The sequence below is a fragment of the Pistacia vera genome, unplaced genomic scaffold (genome assembly GCF_008641045.1).
Source record: "Pistacia vera cultivar Batoury unplaced genomic scaffold, PisVer_v2 Contig485, whole genome shotgun sequence".
NCBI classification, from domain to species: Eukaryota; Viridiplantae; Streptophyta; class Magnoliopsida; order Sapindales; family Anacardiaceae; genus Pistacia; species Pistacia vera.
The window spans coordinates 117,312-138,642 of NW_022196318.1; the positions used below are offsets into that span (position 1 = coordinate 117,312).

General features: G+C 38.4%; 1 protein-coding gene and 2 pseudogenes across 1 annotated transcript; all 3 read right to left on the reverse strand.

Moving 5' to 3' along the window:
* Positions 1-2,385: 2,385 nt before the first annotated feature.
* LOC116146901 lies at positions 2,386-3,712 on the reverse strand (annotated as a pseudogene).
* Positions 3,713-5,798: 2,086 nt separating this feature from the next.
* LOC116146949 (phenolic glucoside malonyltransferase 1-like) lies at positions 5,799-7,360 on the reverse strand. Its single transcript, XM_031432379.1, has one exon. The coding sequence runs from the start codon at positions 7,345-7,347 to the stop codon at positions 5,938-5,940; it is 1,410 nt and encodes a 469-aa protein (XP_031288239.1). The 5' UTR covers positions 7,348-7,360; the 3' UTR covers positions 5,799-5,937.
* Positions 7,361-17,021: 9,661 nt separating this feature from the next.
* LOC116146944 lies at positions 17,022-18,676 on the reverse strand (annotated as a pseudogene).
* Between the last annotated feature and the right edge of the window lie 2,655 nt (positions 18,677-21,331).

A 21,331-nucleotide genomic window follows, 5' to 3' on the forward strand; every position in this document is an offset into this window, starting at 1 on the left:
GAAAGGGAGATCAATTAATAACTCTCTGGCTTATAACATTAATGGTTTAAATAGCCTTGGTTCAGTTCAGCTCTAGAATTGACTCATTGATTAGGCAATTAATTGTAGAATGCCATCTGGAATCAGGCTTTGATGTAATACATATATGTACATAACACAAGCGTAAGCATGCATTAAAAACGAACAAAAAGATGTGTTTATTCGTTAACTACAAGTTAATTAACAAGGATAATTAAGATATACAGTTCATCATGGCTCTTGGATTATGACATTATCATTTTTCAAATTAGCTATGCTTACAGTAGAGTTGACAATGTCATCGAACAGGAGGATTTTGACAGCGGCATAGAATTATTCTTTATCCCCATTGTGAATTAGTCATGCATTCTGCAGATTTATTTAATTTGTTGATGCCGAATGCATGCGCCCACAAGAAATTAAAAAGAAAACATAGATTTGATCTCATTTAGATTGAGGTTACATATACAAGTAGTTCATGTGATGCCCTTGAGGCAGACAGAGAAAAGTACTGCAGGTTATCCCCTACAAAATGATGAGAGCTTGAGACAAGAAAAGGGAGAGACATGGGCAAGCATATGTCAAGCCAGTAACAGTTGTCTCATTAAATTAAACGTTGATTTTTATGCACATCCAGAATCAAAGAGAATCCGGACAATTGAAAGGGAACGTTTGATGATATTCTAAGGAGAAAATATTATTGTTCTTATCAATTAATTGATAACGATATTGATATCAAATCAAAATATTATTCTAATAAAGTAATTAAATTAGTTAATGTTGCTACCTTCCTGTATCTTAAAAATATTTAGGCCCATCAACAAGCTGCTGGATATGAAAACCAAAGACAGGAATTACGACCAACATTCAAATAGAAAATTTTAACGAGTATTAAAACTCTACAGCAATTACAAAGAATAATGACAATAACTCATTCTCACTCTCTATTCTTTTACACCTTAGACTTCTTACTATTATAAAAAATACATAATAGATAACCTAACCCTATTTGGGTTTACCGGAATCAAACTCAACTCAGGTCAAATTTTGGTAAACTAATTCTAAACCTAATTAGATATTGGACTTAATTACCATGAGTTGTCGCAAGCCGAAAATCAGTCAAGACTAAGAGAAGTATATACTATATCTAACCTAAACAGATAAGCAAAAACCTCCCTTTCTTGGTTTCTCTAAAACCACACCGATCATGAAATCTCTTTCTGTTGCAACGATTGCATGCAACATAACGCAGTTGCCAACATAATCTACCGGAACTGAAGGATCCATCTAAACGGCTCCTGTAATCTGCTGTAAGTCCAAACATAATACCTCTATTATCTCCTCTTAATCATTTGTTATAATGATGAATTATTTCTCTCTTATTTTCTTTAAAAAAAAAAAAAAAAATTACTTGCATAAGCAAGAAAATTCTGATTCTGATTACAGATTCATCTTTCAACCATATTATTAAGATGGACCGCAGCCGTACATGACAAGTATAATTAAGTTGAGTTTATCATTATTATAATATATAAAGGTTGATTCGGGTGAAGAGTCAGAAGACAGACGATTTTCAAAGACAGGATATAATTATAAAACAAGGGCAGATGAAAGCTCCAACATCTCCGGCAATAGGGAAACCCAATACATAAGAAGTTGACTGCAGAAAATCCAAAACGATTTAAGATAAAATAATGCAAACCTTATGCGTCCGTTTGGTTTATTATTTATCTATATTCTATCCCAATTCCAAATACAAATACAAATTTATTTCCTTATTTTCAAAATTCTATCCTAAATTAAAAAACTTTTAAACCTCCTTTTAAGTTTGTTAATTAATAAAGAACACCTCCAACAAAAAAATTTATAAATTAACAAAAACACCACCACCCATTTATAGTTGTCAGATTTCGACAACCACTATCGGTGGTAGCTAGAATCTGTCACAACGACATACAAACGATTAGAACTAGCCGGTAATTCGTCGATTTGACCTTCAACGACAACCAAATCTAGCCTTTTGTGGTCATCAACGGTCAGATTTGGCCGTCCATCTGACCTTTTCCGGTCAAATCAGTCATAGATCTGACCAGAAAAGGCTAGATTGACGTACGACCGACCAGATGCTACCGGTCTGTGCCATAACGCCAGATTTCGACAGTGGTGACCGGAATTTGGCACTGTAAGTGGATAGGGGTGTTTTTGTCATTTTACAAAAAAATTATATATTTGGGTGATTAGTTAAATTAGCAAACTAAGAGGTTTTTTTTGTTAAATTTTAAATTTTACCTCATAATAATCACCTAACTCTACTTACCAATACTATTTCAAAAATCCTATCCAAAATAATAAATCCGGGCTTATATGTTATCTTTTAGCCACTGACAAATATAGCTGAAAAACTTCCATTTCTTGCTTCTTCAAAGCCACACCAATCTCAACACCAGCGCTTCTACCTCTATTCTTGGCCACACTATAGCTCCATTCCTATCTATTGACACGGTCTCTACCTTCTTCGGTCTCCCCCACCCGAAATCCGACCCGTATACGTCAAACTGGGTCGACCCGTCTACCGAAAGGGCTTGTACTCTTTCAGCATGGGTTTAACTGCAATCAACACCCTTGAAAGTGTATCTTTTCTTCCTTCAAGTTCTCCCCTTTCTAACCCTTTGACCACATCGCTTAATTTCTCTGTAACAAAGGCAAACCCGTTTTCTTCTGTCAAATCTCTTGCGTAATCTGCTGTGAATACGAAAATAACAGTTCTTTCGTCGTCCCCTCTTCTAGCTTTAACCAAGCAGACGAATACATATGCCAATGTTGGCAAAAAAGTTGATAAATGAAGTTGTTTTGGTGTTTTGTCCTCCTCCTTTTCATTTTCTTTATTCAATATAAACAATACCTGATTCCTTATTTTCGTGATATCTTCACGGGTCAACTCAAATGTGGCTCGAACCCAATCGGCATTCGGTGCTATGCTTGGCAAAACCTTCAAGCTTCGTGTGTTGATGTAAGCGTACCAGTTGTTCACGTACTCCATATCGATACCAGTGGGATCTTTGATGACAGTTCGGTCAAAAGACGGGATTAGTTCTGGTAACAAAGAAGGATTTTATTCTTGATCTTTACCTTGTTTGCATAGATAAGCCCATGACTTGATAAACGTGGTTGAACGTTTCCCATCAAATATGGCATGGTGAGTTGTGATGCCGATGGAAAACCCTTGACTTGGAAACAAAGTTATTTGTATAGCAATCATCGCTGCTTTGTCATCAGATGTCAAGAGCTGAGGGATTAAAGGATGAAGTTCCACAACTTCATGAACTCCATTACCAGAAAGCGAATTGAAGTCGGCGGTAGATTCTGCAACAGTGACCGCAACGCCATCGTTTGGGGAGTAGTAGATGTACGGCTTTTTGTCTTCTGGGGGCCAGATAAGGTTCCCAGAAAGAGGGAGGTAATGAAGGAGAGTGAGAGAGAGAGAATGCTTGAGCTTTGGGAGGATAACTGAGTTGAAGAAATGAGGGTTTAAGTCAGCAGTGATTTGGTAGAAGTAAAGGCATTCAACAGGAGGAAAATTAAACCAAAACGTGTCGTATAATGTTAGAGGGAGAGAAAACTCGGAGTTTGAGTTGGAGGGAGGAGTAACTAGAGAAACCTCCTGTATTTTAACAGTGGTGGACGATGATGCCATGAGTGAAGAGTAAAGTAACAAGAAAGAAAGAGAGAGAGTACTGAGAAAGTGCAAAGAAAATTTTGGAAAAATGTAACTGTTTTTCTTGATTATTGAATTAATTAGACAATTTTCAGCTACTAACACCAAATTGGTATAAATTTTACACCAAATTGATATAATTTTTAATGTATTTCATTATTGTATATCCAACTTATTGCACCAAATATTATACAAAAAAGAATATCCTTTAGAATATTGTTTTTTATTAATAATCAATAATTAATTTATTTTACTAATTATTTTTATATATATTAATTAAATATTAGGGATGATATTTTTATTAAATAATAATTATTTTAAAAATTATACTAATTTAATAAAATTAAATATTTATTTAATCAAACAAACGTTACATTTAATATAAAAAAATATTACATCTAATATAAAATATCAAAAAAAAAAGACAATAACAACGCAAAAGTAAAATCCATGTCGATAGTAATTTAATTTTCTGAATTAGTATATCATTCCCACAAATAATTAATTAATGTATTTTAAAAAGTATGAAGGGCATTTGTATCATTGATATGTCTTTATCAAACAAGAAAATAAAGAGAAAACATAGATTTGATCTCATTTATATACAATTATTTGAGGTTACAAATACAAGTAGCTGACATGATGCCCTTGAGGCAGACAGAGACAAGGGAGAGATTGGCATGGATATGTCAAGCCAGTAACAGTTGTCTCATCGAATTGAACGTTGATTTTTATGCATATCTAAAATTAGGGATAATCCGGACAGTTGAAAGGAAACATTTGATGATATTCTAAGGAGACAATTATGTTATTATTCTTATCAGTTAATTGATATTCAATATAATTAATAACAATATTGATATCCTGTATCTTAAAAGCAAGGTTTTGAAGGGTTAAACCTAGCAAAGTAGTCGGGTTCTGGGTTGACGGATTGAACAGGTTTGACAGGTGGATCAAATCGGTGATGTCAACATATAAAAGGTTTGAAAACTAGCAAAAACACCTCTTAAAATTATTAAGTTTCTGTAGGTTTGAAATCTTATAAAAACACCCCAAATTACCCTCCCAACATCGACAACCCAGACCAAATAGGGCATGTTTCCAATCAACAACAAACCCCATCACCATGAAAACTCTCATTTCATCCTCCTGATCAAAACCCATCTCACCCCACCCAAGTTTACCTCGCCAATTTGCAGTTGCCGTCGATTTATTTTGCAAGTTCCAGTCGTTTCGCTCACTGAAAATCACCTCTATGGCCACCTTTCCACTCACCTACCCTTTCTCTTCAAAATTCTCAACATCTCGACCTTCAATTGTTTGTCGATCATTGTCGTAATTTATAGGGTTTTTGATTAATAGTAAAATTGGTAACCGGCCCGGTGAAGGCCCCAGGTTTCGGTTGAACCAGTTCAACCAATCGGGGCTCGGCTAGGTTTTAAAACACTGCTTAAAAGTCTTTAGGCCCATCAACTAACAGAGAAGCAAAAACCTCCATTTTCTTGGTTTCTCCAAAACCACACCGATCATGAAATCTACCGGAACTGGAGGATCTACCTAAACGGCTCCTGTAATCTGCTGTGAGTCCAAACATAATACCTCTATTATCTCCTCTTAATCATTGGTTATAATGATGAATTATTTCTCTCATATTTTCTTTTTAAAAAAAAAAAAAGAAATTACTTGCAGAAGCATGATAATTCTGATTCTGATTACAGATTCATCTTTCAAGTTTCAGCCATATTATTAAGATGGACCGCGGCCGTATATGACAAATATCCTTAGGTTGAGTATATCACCATTATAATATATAAAGACAGGCAATTTTCAAAGACAGGATAGAATTATATCTTCTCCGTTAGAAATTTTTTTTCGCTTCAATTTTGTCATGCGGCAGATTTTTCTGTTCGAATTGAAATGCGTATAGAAGAGGGAGTTTGACAAGTAAAATACATTTTTAAATCTTCAGTCAGACATTCACGTGATGACTTCATAAACAGTGAGAAAAAATGCCTTAAAAATTGAGGGAAAGGTCAGAGTAGTTGAGACAATAAAGAGGTGACAGATAAGAGGAGATTAATTATAATACAAAGGGAAAATGAAGCTCCAAAATCTCCGGCAATCGGGAAAACAAATACATATAAAATAAGAAGAAGTTGACTGCAGAGAATCCAAAACGATTTAAGATAAAAATAATGCAAACCTTATATGTTATCTTTTAGCCCACCGACAAATAGAGCAGAAAAAACTTCCATTTCTTGCTTCTTCAAAGCCACACCAATCTCAACACCACCGCTTCTATCTCTACTCTTGGCCAAAGCAATAGCTCCACTCCTATCTATTGATACAATCTCTACCTTCTTCGGTCCCCCCCACCCGAAATCTGACGCGTATACGTCAAAATGGGTCGACCCGGCTACCGAAAGGGCTTGTACTCCTTCAGACATGGATTTAAGTGCAATCAACATCCTTGAAAGTGTGTCTTTTCTTCCTTCAAGTTCTCCCCTTTCTAACGCTTTGACTACATGGCTTAATTTCTCTGTAACAAAGGCAACCCCGTTTTCTTCTGTCAAGTCTCTTACTGTTGCAGTGCATAGAAGTGGCATAACGCAATTGCCAACATAATTCAATGGAACTGGAGGGTCTAAACGAGTCCTGTAATCTGCTGTGAATGCGAAAATAACACTTCTGTTGTCTTCCCCTCTTCTAGATTTAACCATGCAGACGAATACATATGCCAACGTTAACAAAAAAGTTGATAAATGAAGTTGTTTTGGTGTTTTATCCTCCTCCTTTTCATTATCTTTATTCAATATAAACAATACCTGATTCCTTATTTTCGTGATATCTTCACGGGTCAACTCAAATGTGGCTCGAACCCAATCGGTATTCGGTGCTATGTTTGGCAAAACCTTCAAGCTTCGTGTGTTGATATAAGCCAACCAGTTGTTCACGTACTCCATGTCGATACCAGTGGGATCTTTGATGACAGTTCGGTCAAAAGACGGGATTAGTTCTGGTAACAAAGAAGGATTTTCTTCTTGATCTTTACCTTGTTTGCATAGATAAGCCCATGACTTGATAAACGTGGTTGAACTTTTCCCATCAAATATGGCATGGTGAGTTGTGATGCCGATGGAAAACCCTTGACTTGGAAACAAAGTTATTTGTATAGCAATCATCGCTGCTTTGTCATCAGATGTCAAGAGCTGAGGGATTAAAGGATGAAGTTCCACAACTTCATGAACTCCATTACCAGAAAGCGAATTGAAGTCGGCGGTAGATTCTGCAACAGTGACCGCAACGCCATCGTTTGGGGAGTAGTAGATGTACGGCTTTGGGGCATCTGGGGGCCAGATAAGGTTCCCAGAAAGAGGGAGGTAGTGGAGGAGAGTGAGAGAGAGAGTGTGCTTGAGCTTGGGGAAGATAACTGAGTTGAAGAAATGAGGGGTTAAGTCAGTGATTTGGTAGAAGTAAAGGCGTTCAACAGGAGGAAAATTAAACCAAAACGTGTCGTATAATGTTAAAGGGAGAGAAAACTCGGAGGTTGAGTCGGAGGAAGGAGTAACTAGAAAAACCTCCTGTATTTTGACGGTGTTGGATGATGATGCCATGAAATTAAGAGAGAAGAGATGTTAATGGCTTAATGATCTCTTAAGGAGTTGCTGATATATCTTTAGAGTTTAAACCCACGAGGCCTCCGAGTCTCGAGTTGAGCGGTCTAACTGGTTTGACTGGCGGGTCAGCGGGTCAAATCAGTGTCCAAAGATTTTAAATTTAACAAAAATATTTTTGATTATTATATAAATCCTTATAAATTTGAAATCTTGTAAAAACATTCCAAATACCACCATCATATTAATAAATAGGGTCTGTTTTCAGTCACAACAATACTCTCCATCATCACAAAAACACTCTCTTCAACCCTATGACCAAAACCTATTTCACCCTTCCCTCGTTTGTCTCTTCAATCGCCGACGACAATAGGTTTTTTTTGGCGATATTGTTTTACGATTTTCGGTCAATTCACTTACCTGAAATCAATACTGTTGCCACCATTCTACTCATCAGCCATTCCTTTTCTAAAGTCTTAATATTCTAGTCTCTAATTGTTCATGGATTGATATCCTAATTTTTAAGGTTTTGAATAAATAGGAAAATTTGTAACTGACCAGTCAAGCCGGATTCCTAATCACCGCCCACAACTACTCTCAAAAAGAAACCGTTGAATTGTTAAAGCTTGAAGATAATTACTTATCACGACTCTTGGACATGATTTCTTTAATTTTTAATCTAATATATGCTCTGCCATTTATGAAATTGCTTGTTCTTTCTTGAATTAATTTTTTATTGTATTTGTAATCGTTGAAACTTCCAAAGTCGATGCCATACTGATTAAGATTGATCACCATTGTCTATATTTTAATATATGGCAGTTTGAATTGATACTTCAGAATGTGATGGCAGTCCAGTTTAAAGGCAGCGTACAGACGGAGAAATATAAAATAAAGGAATTCCACCTTCCACTTTGACTCATCTCCTTTATTAGTGACTATTGAATTGCAATTAATTGTAGAATGCCATCTGGAAATCAGCCCTATGATAAGCCAAATCTTTTTTTAGTAATATGGCAAAACTTGTAGATTTTAGAAAAAAAAAAAAGTACTGTTTTTTCTTACCAACTATTTAAATATGGGTTTCTTGAATAATCTTATTCTAATTTATTCTTAGAATCAAATCTGGGTTCTTGCAATATACATTTGCTTACGTTACTTTTGTTAGTTATGCTCTTACCTGACTATTAAGCGTATATAAATTTATAAATGATCCAGTCGAGGTTCAAATGAAAAGTGATTTAGGAGCTGGTATGCATCTTCTTAGTAATTGTAAGTCGAAAGATGATGATCTTGGAGATCATCTTTCTCCTGATACTTACTTTAAATTTAAATTCCGACTTGACTTTTGAGGAACAACAAGATTCTACTGTAGCTTTGCATGGAAAAACGAATTTCACTGGTTTGATAATTTCAAATGGCAAAGGGTATAAGTGCAATGTCTGTATGTAGGTAATTAGAGCAAAAGGTCCATGTACGTTAAATAGAGAAACTAAGGGGTATGATATATGTTATGACTGTTATCGTCGTAATAACTAGGGGGAGTTTCAATTCAGAATAATAGATTTTTAGTATCAGTTGAAGGCAAGATGTAGTGTTAATGTAATGTGACACAGTTGAATAAAATTTATTACCTTGTGAATTTCACCATTGAATAAATTTATTACTTTAGATGGAAGATTGTAGCTTGTTTTCTTTTCTTTTTTTTTTTGTAACTAGAGTGTTAGAGTCAGTTTGCACGTATATAAATTAATCTTCGAGATCTATTGAACATTCTACAAGTCCAAAAGACTAGATAAGTTATAATATTATTGTAGTAAGTTGACCCAATATTTGAATATAAAAATTCAAAGAAGGAAGCACTTGATCACTGGACCAATCCCTTGGAGTTTGATTTCTTTTATGATTTCATCGTGAGTTTGAGTTTGTATCTCCTTGGGAAAACATATAAAATCATATACAACTTATATAAGGTATAATAGTATCATTTTTATGGGGATCACTGATCAGGAATATATTACTTATTTCCTATTGAAGACCTCTATAGGTCCCACGGCGGGACAAGAGACTATCCCTGAATTAAAAAAAAAAACCCATAAGTTTCTATAAACGTACAACTACGCCCTAAATAGTTTAAAGGTTTTATAAATTACCCAATCCTATAATCATGTCCGAAAGCAAAATAAATAAATTGGCTAGATTATCAATAAATAAGGCTAATGTTACGGAAATTTAATTGAACTCATTACATGTAAAAAACTTGTAAAGTCAATATTTTTGCCTAAACTTAATAAATTGTTGTTTTGGTGTAGTGTAGGAGAAATCTCTTATTATCTTAGGATTTCTATTCTAAATGGTTTTTAATTTATTTTATATTTAGGAAATTCTGATTTTTTATATATATATTTTTTATGTTATAGTATTATTCATTTTATCTAATATGTATAGTAGTATTATCAGTTTAAAAATATTAAAACATGTCAAAGACAGTTGTAATTATATTGTATAAAAAATTTATCAATAATTCTTAAAGTTTTAATATTTATCATTATGTTAAAATTATAGATTATTATATAACTTTTTGAAAACTTTCCTTTCTCACTTTGAATTCAAAGCTCTGCCACTACGCTGCCCAAGCCTACTATAAGTATATGATGCTAAAAATAATGTTAGCTCATAGTAGATAGGAGAGAGAATTTGTGGAGGCGTCAGAAATTTTGTTAAGATGTAGGGTGTTTTGGATAAACTTATTGTGGGATAGCATTGGTTTTGGGGCTTTCATAGCTAGGGCTGTTTTCGAGCAGAGTTTTCGGCTAAACGAGCTTAGCTCGTTAAGGGAAGAGGCAAGTTCAAGTTCGAGCTGAGTTGGATGAGCAGTTGATTTCTTGGCTCGGCTCAAACTTGTTAAGGGAGAAGAGATTTCGAGCTTGGCTCGCGAGCTGGTTTAACGAACCAAGTTCAAGCCAGCTCATGAGTCAGTACAAAAACAGGCAATTTTTTGAAGTTAACTCAAGTACATATACACAAGTGCAATACATCCACTTTGCATTAGAAATATATAAAAAACTTAACAAAGTTATGTCTCGAAGCCATCAAAATTGACCCAGATTCATTAGTCACATGCTGCATCTTCCATCCTAATCATTTCATGCAGTGACTTTAATTTAGATAAAAAAATTACTAAAAGTTGGAATCAAAAGGTGTCGGCAACGAGATTGATGACAAGAACAATGGGCAACACCAACACGAGCGTGACAGCGAGAATAAGGCGACAACAACAATGACCAGACGACGATGACAACAATAAGAAGGTGACAACAGTGGGCAACAATGATGACGACAGCATGGTGTTGGGCAACGACAACAACGTGGTATTGGGCGATGGCGACAGCCTGGTGGTGGATTAGGTTTCAGTGTTTCATGGCGAGAGTTGAAGGGGTAGATGGAGTCTGCGACGCCGACAACTCTCCGACAAATCAAATGGTATTAATGGCGATGACGAAGCACACCGAAGATGACTAGAAAATCAGTTGAAAATTGTATGGGTTTGGTTTTTCTCGGCAAAGAGGTTATGTCGATGATTTTAGGGATTTTAAAATTGGGTGGTCTTTGTCATTCTTGAGAACTTTTTGTATTTGAAATTTTAGTTTAATCCCCTATACTTTAGAAAACCCTCAAAAAACCCCCACTTATTTGAGCCAGGCTCGACTCGCGAGCCTAATGAGTCGAGCCGAGGCAAGCTCAAACTCGGCTCGTTCTCTCACATGAACCGAGTCGAGTCGGCTCGAAACCATATGAACCGAGCAGTTAACGAGCCAGATTAGAGCCGAGTCAAGCCGGCTCGCGAGCGGCTCGGTTCGTTAACCAGCCCTATTCATACCTATCATATTACGTAGCCTACTCTTAGGATAATTGGTATTTGGTACCAGGTTTTTTGTTTTTGTTTTTTTGTGATTAGGAGTGTCCGGGCCAGCTTGCGTGCATCTTAACTAATTTCTTGAGACTTTGAAGTGAACGATCGAGTAAATTCCCTCAGTGACTGCCCTTATTAGTGCCTGAGGAGGCTCGAACTTAGAAACCCATATTAAACATCTTTGCTCTTTTACCATTACGTCATCCCATAGTAGTTTTTTTTTTCTTTTTTTTTTTTTTTGGTCTCTTTGATTATTAAATTATGTGTTTTATACCAGTATATCTTGGTAATTGATACAAAAATTATTATGAATTAGTACTACTCAATTGCTAAAGAAACATTAAACTCAATGAAATTGAACATAATTAATAGCAATAATATCATATTATGTCTTCAAAATGACATTATATGTTATCAAAATATTGTTCTAAGAATGTAAAAGTTGCAGAAACTTTATTGATTTTTTAGTCCATCAACAAACAAAGAAGAAAAAACCTCTATTTCTTACTTCTCCAAAACCACACCAATCTCAACACCGCCACTTGCATCTCTATTCTTGGCCAAACCAATGGTTCCACTCCTATCAATCGACAAAATCTCCATTTTATTGCTATAGGGTTATGCCATTTGGCCTTAAGAATGCTGGGGCACCTACCAGTGCTTGGTGAACAAGATGTTCGCCGACCAAATCGGTAAGACCATAGAGGTGTACATTGATGACATGCTCGTCAAGTCAAAGGTCGCAGAAAGCCACGTTGAACATCTGGAGGAAATGTTTGACATCCTCAAAAAATACCAAATGAAGTTTAACCCCTTAAAGTATGCTTTCAGGGTAAACTCGGGGAAATTCCTAGGTTTCCTCGTGAACCAATGGGGTGTAGAAGCCAACCTAGAGAAGATTCAAGCTCTGCTCAATATGAAAAGTATGACCAGTGTAAAGCAAATACAAAGCTTGACAAGGCGTGTGGCCGCACTCAGCAGATTTGTTTCTCGAGCCATAAATAGATGTTTACCATTTTTTGAGACCTTGAAAGGAAAGAAAGACTTCAAGTGGACAGAGGAGTGTGAGAGAGCCTTCCAGGAGCTAAAGAAACATTTGGGACAATCACCTTTGTTGTCAAAGCCTATCCAGGGTAAGCCATTGTTATTATACTTATTGGTATCAAAGTCTACTGTCAGTGCGACATTGGTACGCGAGGAAGGAGGAGTGCAATGGCCGGTATACTATGTGAGCAAAAGATTGCTCGACACGGAGACGAGATACCCTGAGATGGAGAAGCTCGCCCTTGCCCTTGTCATCGCTGCCAGGAAGTTGCAGCCTTATTTTCAAGCACACTCTATTCACGTGCTGACCAATTTCCCCTTGAAAAAGATAATGTAAAAGCCCGAGGCATCAGGTAGGTTAATCCAGTGGACAATGGAGATGAGTCAGCACAACATCAAGTACATCCCGAGGACAGCGATCAAAGGTCAAGCCTTGGCAAATTTCATATCTGAATTCTCCTACCAGCCAGAAGGTGAGTCAAGCCTGCCAAGGGCAAGTACCTTGGGAGAAATAGAGCAACAGAAGTTGAAGCTCGATGACTTATGGCAATGGACTTTATATGTCGATGGCTCCTCGAATGAGAAAGGGGTAGGAATGGGGCTCTTGCTCGAAAGTCCAGAGGGAAACCTGATCAAAGCCACGATAAGATTTGGGTTCGCCGCTTCCAACAATGAGGCTGAGTACGAGGCATTGCTCGCAGGGGTCTACCTCGCCAAGGAAATAGGGGCAGAATCCATTAAGGTTTACAGCGACTCACAGCTCGTGGTCCACCAAATTACCGGGGAATACCAAGCGAAGGAAGATAGGATGTCATCCTACCTACAGCTAGTTGAAGCCGAGCTCAAACAATTTATGTCTTTCACAATTCACCAGATCCCAAGGGAGAAGAACACGCAAACAGACACATTAGCCCACTTAGCCTCTGCAATGAACCAAGAGAAGGTTGATTCTATCCCAGTTAAGTTCCTCCCAAAACTAAGCATCTCCACTCCACAAGGATCAGTTTTAACAACAAGTCAGAGATATAGTTGGATGGACGCAATCATTGCCTACCTGAGAGATGGTATAGTACCAAAGGAGAGAACTAAAGCTAGAACATTCCGCACAAAGACAGCTCGGTACACACTCATCAATGATAAATTGTACAAATGCGAGTTCAACGTACCGCTGCTACGATGTATTGATCATGAAGACACAGACTATGTTCTAAGGGAGATCCATGAGAGGATTTGTGGAAATCATGCAGGAGGTAAATCCTTAGCTTATGAAGTACTTCGCCAGGGGTATTATTGGCCAACGATTTTCGATGATGCGGCGGACTATGTGTACATATGTGATAGGTGCCAAAGGTTTGCAGATATTCCGTGAGCTCCACCTCAAGAATTGACTACTTTGACAAGCCCTTGGCCGTTTACGATTTGGGGCATTGACCTGATCGGCTCATTGCCTCAAGGAAAATAAGGCGTTAAGTTTGCAGTGATTGCTATTGTTTACTTTACCAAGTGGGCAGAGGCTGAACCCTTGGCTACCGTCACGTCGAACAAGCTGAAGGATTTTGTCCACAAAAATATTATTTGTCGGTTTGGAATCCCCCACACTGTAATAATCGACAACATGAAATAGTTTGACAGTGAAGACTTCAGATCTTTCTACGGACAACTTATCATCAAGAAGAGCTTCGTCGCAGTTTACCGGCCTTAAGCCAACGGTCAAGTGGAGGCTGTAAACAAGGTCATCAAACATACCATTAAAAAGAAGCTCGATGCCCTAAAGGGAAGATGGGCCAAAGAATTGCCCGAAGCCTTGTGGTCCTATAGAACGACAGCCAAGAGTTCGACAGGTGAAACCTCATTCTCTTTATCATACGGATGTGAAGCAATGGCCCCAATTGATGTGGGAATCAGTTCGTTCCGAAGGAAAGTTTTCAACGAGGAAGTAAATGAAGACCTTCTCCGCTTAAGGCTAGATTTAATTGAAGAGCACCAGGCCAAGTCTCAACTGAGGCTCACCTCATATCAGTAGCGAGCCAAACGATACTTCAACACCAAGCCAAATGATACTTCAACACCAAAGTCAAAAATAGAGACTTTGAAGTAGGCAACCTGGTTCTCAGAAAGGTCATCCAGGGGACCCAAAAGTTGAACTTGGGGGCACTTGGACCCTGATGAGAAGGTCCTTTCAGGATCTTAGAAAAGCTCGCACCAGGGTCTTTTCACATGGAACACCTTAACGACGAAGCAATATTGCGAGCCTGGAATGCCGAGCATTTGCGAAGGTATTATCAATAAGCAGCTCGGGTCCCACTTAAGTTTCTCTTTTTTATTCGTTGTAAGGCCACTCACAGCCAAAGCACTTGATCAATAAAAGACGTATTATTCATGATTTCTCTTTGTTCACTGTTAATGTTTTTTTAGCATTTATTTATTGCCTCAAAGGTCGTGACCTACGCAATGGTATTCCAAAAAGAAAACTCAGAGTCAAGAGTCTGGAAAAGGTAACTTATCCCAAAAAGCCATGCCAAAATCCAACTCCTTGAGGATGAAACATCCTAAATCGACGAAGTTAAACATGAAAAAAAAAAAAATTTCAAGAAAAAACATGTAGAAGGAAATCGGCCTTAAGCCAGCGACTAAAACTCGAAGCGAACAATTGATCCGGATTCGGAGTTGCTTGTCGCAAAAGATTTCCTTGCACACATCCGAAAAACTCTTCAAGAAGCGAGCTACGCATAACTTAGAGTGAATTCGGATCTCCTATTACAAGTCCAACTAGGATGAATGAAATGACTCCGTAGAAATATAATAACCGTTGCTTGATAAGGGAATACTGAGAAATTTCTTTTTCATTAATAAAATTATGTTGCATTCTAAAAATAAGAGAAGAAAAACAACAACCAAAGAAAAAAAAATGTATGATGCTTCAGACAGTTGGGGGAGCAAGGGGATCATCCTCGACCGATCCAGGGAGCTCGGTCCCAATGGAAGAGATGGTTCTTCAATAGGAGGGACGACAATAGATTCTCCAAGGTTTGGAGCCTCACTCGGGGGAAGTGTAGACAGGGGAGCTGGATCCTCGACTTCTAGCTTGAGCCCGATCTCCTTTTCGCCCTCCTGGCCCTTACTATCATCCTCGGAGTCATCTAAGTACTGTAGGCCATTCCTTGGGCTTCAACCTTCATCCTCTCGACTTCTTTCTGGTAAGCTCGTAGAAGGAAAGAGAAGTCGATCGTGGGATGAGCTTCCCATAGCTTCTACACGAGAAAAACCGACGTTTGCTAGGCCTGAGTAGTGATGGCCTTGTTCAGCTCCTTAATTTGAAACCTGAGTTGCTCGGCCTCAGCTTTGACTTTCCGTCGACCTTCCGCCTCCTGAGCAAGGTCAAGCAAGGACTGTTTAGATTTGGCCTCCTAGTCCGAGGTGGCCTTCTGAGTTGAGGAAAACTCAGAGTTTAGCTTGTTATTGGTACCTCGTTGCTGTACCAAATTCTTCCCGGCTTCCACTATCTTAGCTTCAGCCTTCGTTCGAGTAGCCTCGCTCGCGTTAATCTTGTCAAAGAATTCCCTTTCCTTGACCCCAAAGGTCGCCATTTCCCCCCTAAGCCGTTCGAGCTCAGCTTCCTTGGTTGTCTTATCTTTCTTTGCAACCTCAACTCTAGCTAGAACATCCTCTTTCATCGTCTCCGCCAGTTTCCATCCCTTGTGATCGGGTAACACTACTCTGCGACTCTTGGAGTCTTCGTAGGTATATCACTTTTTTGTTAATGTTATAAAATTTGTGTGAATGATCAAAGTGTCGGGATGAATTTATGCATATTTCAATTAATCTATTAGAACTCTGTAATTATCTGATCTTGAAACTATTAACCAGATAAAAGTTCTAATGGTCAATTCTATTAAAAATTGTAGGAATTCGAACTCAAAAAACCATATTAGATCTTCTTCTTACTTTTTTACCCGAACTTGAATTTGAACTTGAAAATCCATATTAAATCTTTATTTACCCTCCTAATGTGAGACTACTCAACAATAATTAAAGTTATAGAATTTTAATGTCTTAGTTTAGATGTGACAAACACTGAACATAGCACTTTAATTTATATTTTTATTCATTTCATTTCTCAAATTCATTTCAACTCTGTTTATTAGGTTGGACCGCAGCCGAATATGAAAAAGTAAAAGAAAAAGAAAAAAAACTTATTGAGTCGTTTACTTGTTTGGGGGGTGGGGTGTGGGGAAGCCAGTCAGTTTTCAAAGACAGCATATAGAATTATTCACCTCTTTGTTGACATTTTTATTCGGTTCAACTTTTTCATCCAGTAGATTTTTTTGTTCAAATTCAACTGCGCAGACAATGAAAATAATATTAAGCGTGATCAACTCGTAATGAGTTGACTAGTAAAAATTGGTCAAAAAGTAAGAAAGTAACCGAAAAATCTGGGAATTTTCTTGTTAGAAATGTCATATTATAAGATGTACCAATAAGATCTTTAAAGAATAAAAAACCAATTAAATTTAAGATTTTTTTATTAAAACATTAAATTATCACTTAAATAAATTTACAATGATGTAATTGTAATTTTAAGATTTTAAGAGATTAGTTAACCAGTTTAATTAAAAAAAAAAAGATGATGTATTTGCTGACCTTAGTATAACGCTAAGTAAATATAATATAATTTATTTTTCTAATTAAAATACAGAAAACATTAGTACAACGGAGAGATGACAAATAGAAGAGGCCAATTACAATACAAACATCTTATTTTAGAAATATATAATTATTTTCTTGACGGGCAATTTATCGAGCAATCAAGAAAACAAATACAAATGCATATAGTAAAATTCAATAAAAAGATGCTGATTGTTTATTTGTCTTGGTCAATCTTTTAGCCCGTCAACAAACAGAGAAGCAAAATCTTCCATTTCTTGCTTCTTCAAAACGACACCGATCTGAACGCCGCCGCTTTTGTCTCTACTCTTGGTCAAAGCAATAGCTCCACTCTTATCTATGGACACAATCTCTACCTTCTTCGGTCTCCCCCACCTGAAATCGGACCCGTAAACATCAAACTGGGTCGACCCTGCTACCCAAAGGCCTTGCACTCCTTCAGACAGAGATTTTATCAATCTCAAGATTTCTGAAAGTGCATCTTTTTTCCCCTCAAATTCTCCCCTCTCTATTCCTTTTATCACATCGCTTAACTTCTTTGCGACAAAGGTGACTCCGTTTTCTTCTGTGAAATCTCTTACTGTTGCAGCGCAAAAATGTGGCATAACGCAGTTGCCAACATAATTCAACGGAACTGGAGGCTCTAAACGGGTCCTTAAATCTGCTGTGAATCCGAAAACAACCCTTCCGTTATCGGCCCTTCTTCTAGATTTAACCTTACAGACGAATACATATGCCAATGTAAGCACAAAAGTTGATAAGTGAACTTGCCGTGGTCGTTTGTCTTCCTTTTCATTGTCCTTATCCAGTATAAGCAATACCTGATTCCTTATTTTCTGAATATCATCACGGGTCAACTCAAATGTGGCTCGAACCCAATCGTTATTCTGCACTACGTTAGGCAAAACCTTCAAGCTTCGTGTGTTGGTATAAGCGAGCCAGTTGTTCACATACTCCATGTCAATACCAGTGGGATCTTTGATGACAGTTCGGTCAAAAGACGGTATTAGTTCTGGTAACAAAGAAGGCTCTCCTTCATCTTTACCTAATTGTTTGCATAAATAAGCCCAAGACTTGATAAACATGGTTGAGCTTTTCCCATCAAGTATGGCATGGTGACTTGTTATAGCGATGGAGAACCCTTGATTCGGAAACAAAGTTATTTGTATAGCGATCATCTCTGCTTTGTCATCAGATGTCACCAACTGAGGGATCAAAGGATGGAGCTCCACAGCCTCATGAACTCCGTTATCAGTAAGCGAATTGAAGTCGTCGGTGGATTCTGCAACAGTGAACGTAACGCCATCGTTTGGGGAGTAGTAGATGAAAGGCTTTGGGGCATCTAGGGGCCAGATTAGGTTACCGGCAAGAGAAGATAATGGAGGAGAGTGAGAGAAAGAGAGTGCTTGAGGTCTGGGAGGATAAATGAGTAGAAGAAATGAGGGGTCAAGTCAGTGATCTGATAGAAGTAAAGGCGCTCAACAGGAGGAAAATTGAACCAAAACGTATCGTATAATGTTAGCGGGAGAGAAAACTCGGTGGTTGAGTCGGAGAAAGGAGTAACTTGGGTAACCTCATGTATTTTAAGGGTGTTGGATAACGCCATTAAAAGCCGGAATTAATTAAGCAAGATGTAGTTAGTGCTTCTTAATGAGTTGCTAATTTATCTTTAAACGTTACCCGCAACAACTCTGAAAAAAAAGAACCAAAAGTCGATTGGTTTTACTTTTCTTACTTGTTGGTTTTATATTTGACGAAAGTTTCAAAGTCGATGCTATACTGATTATGGCTCATCACAAATCTGTATATTATAATTAGGGAGGTTGAATTATGAGAAGCGAAGCTAGTCCAATTTGAAGAAAAATTATGCATATTATTTTCTTGAGTAAAGGATTTTTTCCTATCCAAATAATAGTTTAATGATATTTTTTTACAAACAAACTTTTAAAATATTAGTTTATTACTTAAATTTATATTTCTGTTCCGATTTTGACATCTTTGCGATCCACACCACCACCATTCTTTTCCCCTCACTAAAACCGCTTAAACCTTACTTCTGCCGACTCCACCAATAGTCATCAATTGAGCAATTAGAGTTTACACAACTGCTCCTCTCAAGTCAAATCCCCCCCAAACAAAAAAAAAAAAAAAAAAGGGAGAAAAATGGGACAAGATGGAAAGTTAACAAGAAATGAAGATAGCATGAAATGATAAAAGAAAAGAGGAGCAAACTACCGATACCTTCGTCGCATACCTGCACACCAAGGCTAGCATATCGGTTGGAGTAGCATCTCTGATGGCCGTGAAGGTTCGCAAAGTGATTTTGTCCCTGGCTGCTGCGACTTCAATGCTAATATGGTCAGGGAGTTGATCGATCAAAGCGTCGATTGAAGCTTGGGCTGCTTCATCCGTTTTCTTGCTCTTCGACCGGGACGAGCTAGATTTACTCCCCCCGGTAGCGCCAGCCTTGCTCATAAGAGCATACTTCTTCTTGGCCAAGTCCTTGGCCGCTGTTTTCTTTAGGCCGCCAGCCTGGAGACCTCTTTGCCAAAGCCAACCTATTGCTCGACCACTTTTTGTTTGCCCAAGCCCCCCAAAGGCCCGGTTGCTTTCTTCTTACCTGAGCTATCATGCTGCTCAGGTGCCTTCAATTTCCTCGAGCTTCATGTCAACTTGGGAGTTTTCTTCGCCAGCCCTTTCTGGGGCTCGAAGATACTCTTCCTGCTCACTGCCTTTGGAGCAGTCGTGGGCTTTTTTGCGCTTGGGCCCTCCCCAAGCTCGCCACCGACATGTTTCACGCCAACGACATCAATGGGCTGTTTCATCGCCAAAGCAACCGGTATCTTCTTGGCAGCCATCGAAGCTGCCATTTTCTTAAGGCCTTTGGGTTTCTCGGCCTACATCTCTACAAGAAAGTAACAAACAGTGACTTATCCGCTTGGAAAAAAGTGCGAGCAATCGATAACTTAACCTTTTTCCAAGATCGTAGGAAATCTTGTATCATCCCGACAGAAGTTGTATGCTCGCAGGTGGGGGAGCATAATGATCTCGTTAACGTTACATTGTCTGTTGGGAAGGTCGTTGAAACGTTAGAGCCTCTGCTAGTTCGCAACAGGAAGATAGTTTTGTTCAACGTTAACTACAAAACAAAGCAACTCGGTTAGCTAGAACACAAAGTTCGAAAGCGATCCTCGCACGTATGGTAATTTGAAATCTTACTCACTTCCGAGGCGAAGGCGTCGGTCTCCCAGGCTTCATAGAAGAAATACTGTGAGTCCTAGTATGGGACCTTCTTTGGGATATCGACCAGCCTGTTGAAATGTACCTTCCTCGCTTTGGAAAAGTAGTATGTCCGGTCTTTTCCTTTTTGAGCCTGTACAGATGGACAAGTTCCTCGACAGATAGCTCGCCCAACTCAACGATCATGTATGTTATGTACAGAACAATAATAATTGCATAGGAATTTGTGGAAAGTTGGAGGGGAATGATGTCGAACTGCTTCAGCACGTTGTCAATAAAACAATGAGGGGGAATGGATACCCCGCATCTCAGGAGGGTCTCAGAGGTCGCCACCCATCCAGGCAGGGGATTCTTTCTAGAAATGTCCCCCGGGGCAATCAAATTAAGTTGCGGCGCATAGATCGCTCTTATGAGTTCTAGATCTCCGACGGTAATCGAGGATTATGGCTCTTTTCCCAGCCTATGGACTGGAGACCGCGCGGGTTGAGCCAACTGTATCGAGGCACGATCAGAAGAGCCTACCGCATTGGGGTCCGATCTTCGTGTGGTGATTTCCTCGGAAACCTTGAGAGTTGAATCCCCAAGGACTACCAAGAGTGCAGGCGAATCAAACATGTGGTCGATTGTGTGACTACTAGAGGAAGACATGGTTATAGCTCGCTTCTGGGTACCTGAAACAGAAGCGAACATATGTCAAAGTTCAACCATTTCACACTTGCTTTCAGTTCAGGCACCTAAGATAGCTCACGCCATACAGCGAACGCACACGACCTACCCTAGGTTCTGAAGACCATCGTGTTAAACCCTTCTTAAGCCTAGGACCGCTGGAGACATATTAAAAAACTCTACTAAAGCCCTAGAACATCCAAGTGCAGAAACTCACCGGAAAGAGCATCATGACGATGACGAAACAATAGCAAAGTGGACAAAGATGTCATAGAACTTTCGTAGACTGAATGAGCATTCTGACGACTTCGCCACCTTTTATAGTGGTTTGCATGGAAGATGGAAGGGCAGGGTTTAATCGTAGCGGTCAATCTACAGTGAATCTTGACCCTTCATCCGTCGAACAATCTCGGCTCTTAGATGTGGCCACACGTCATCCATTCGTGAAGGGCGACA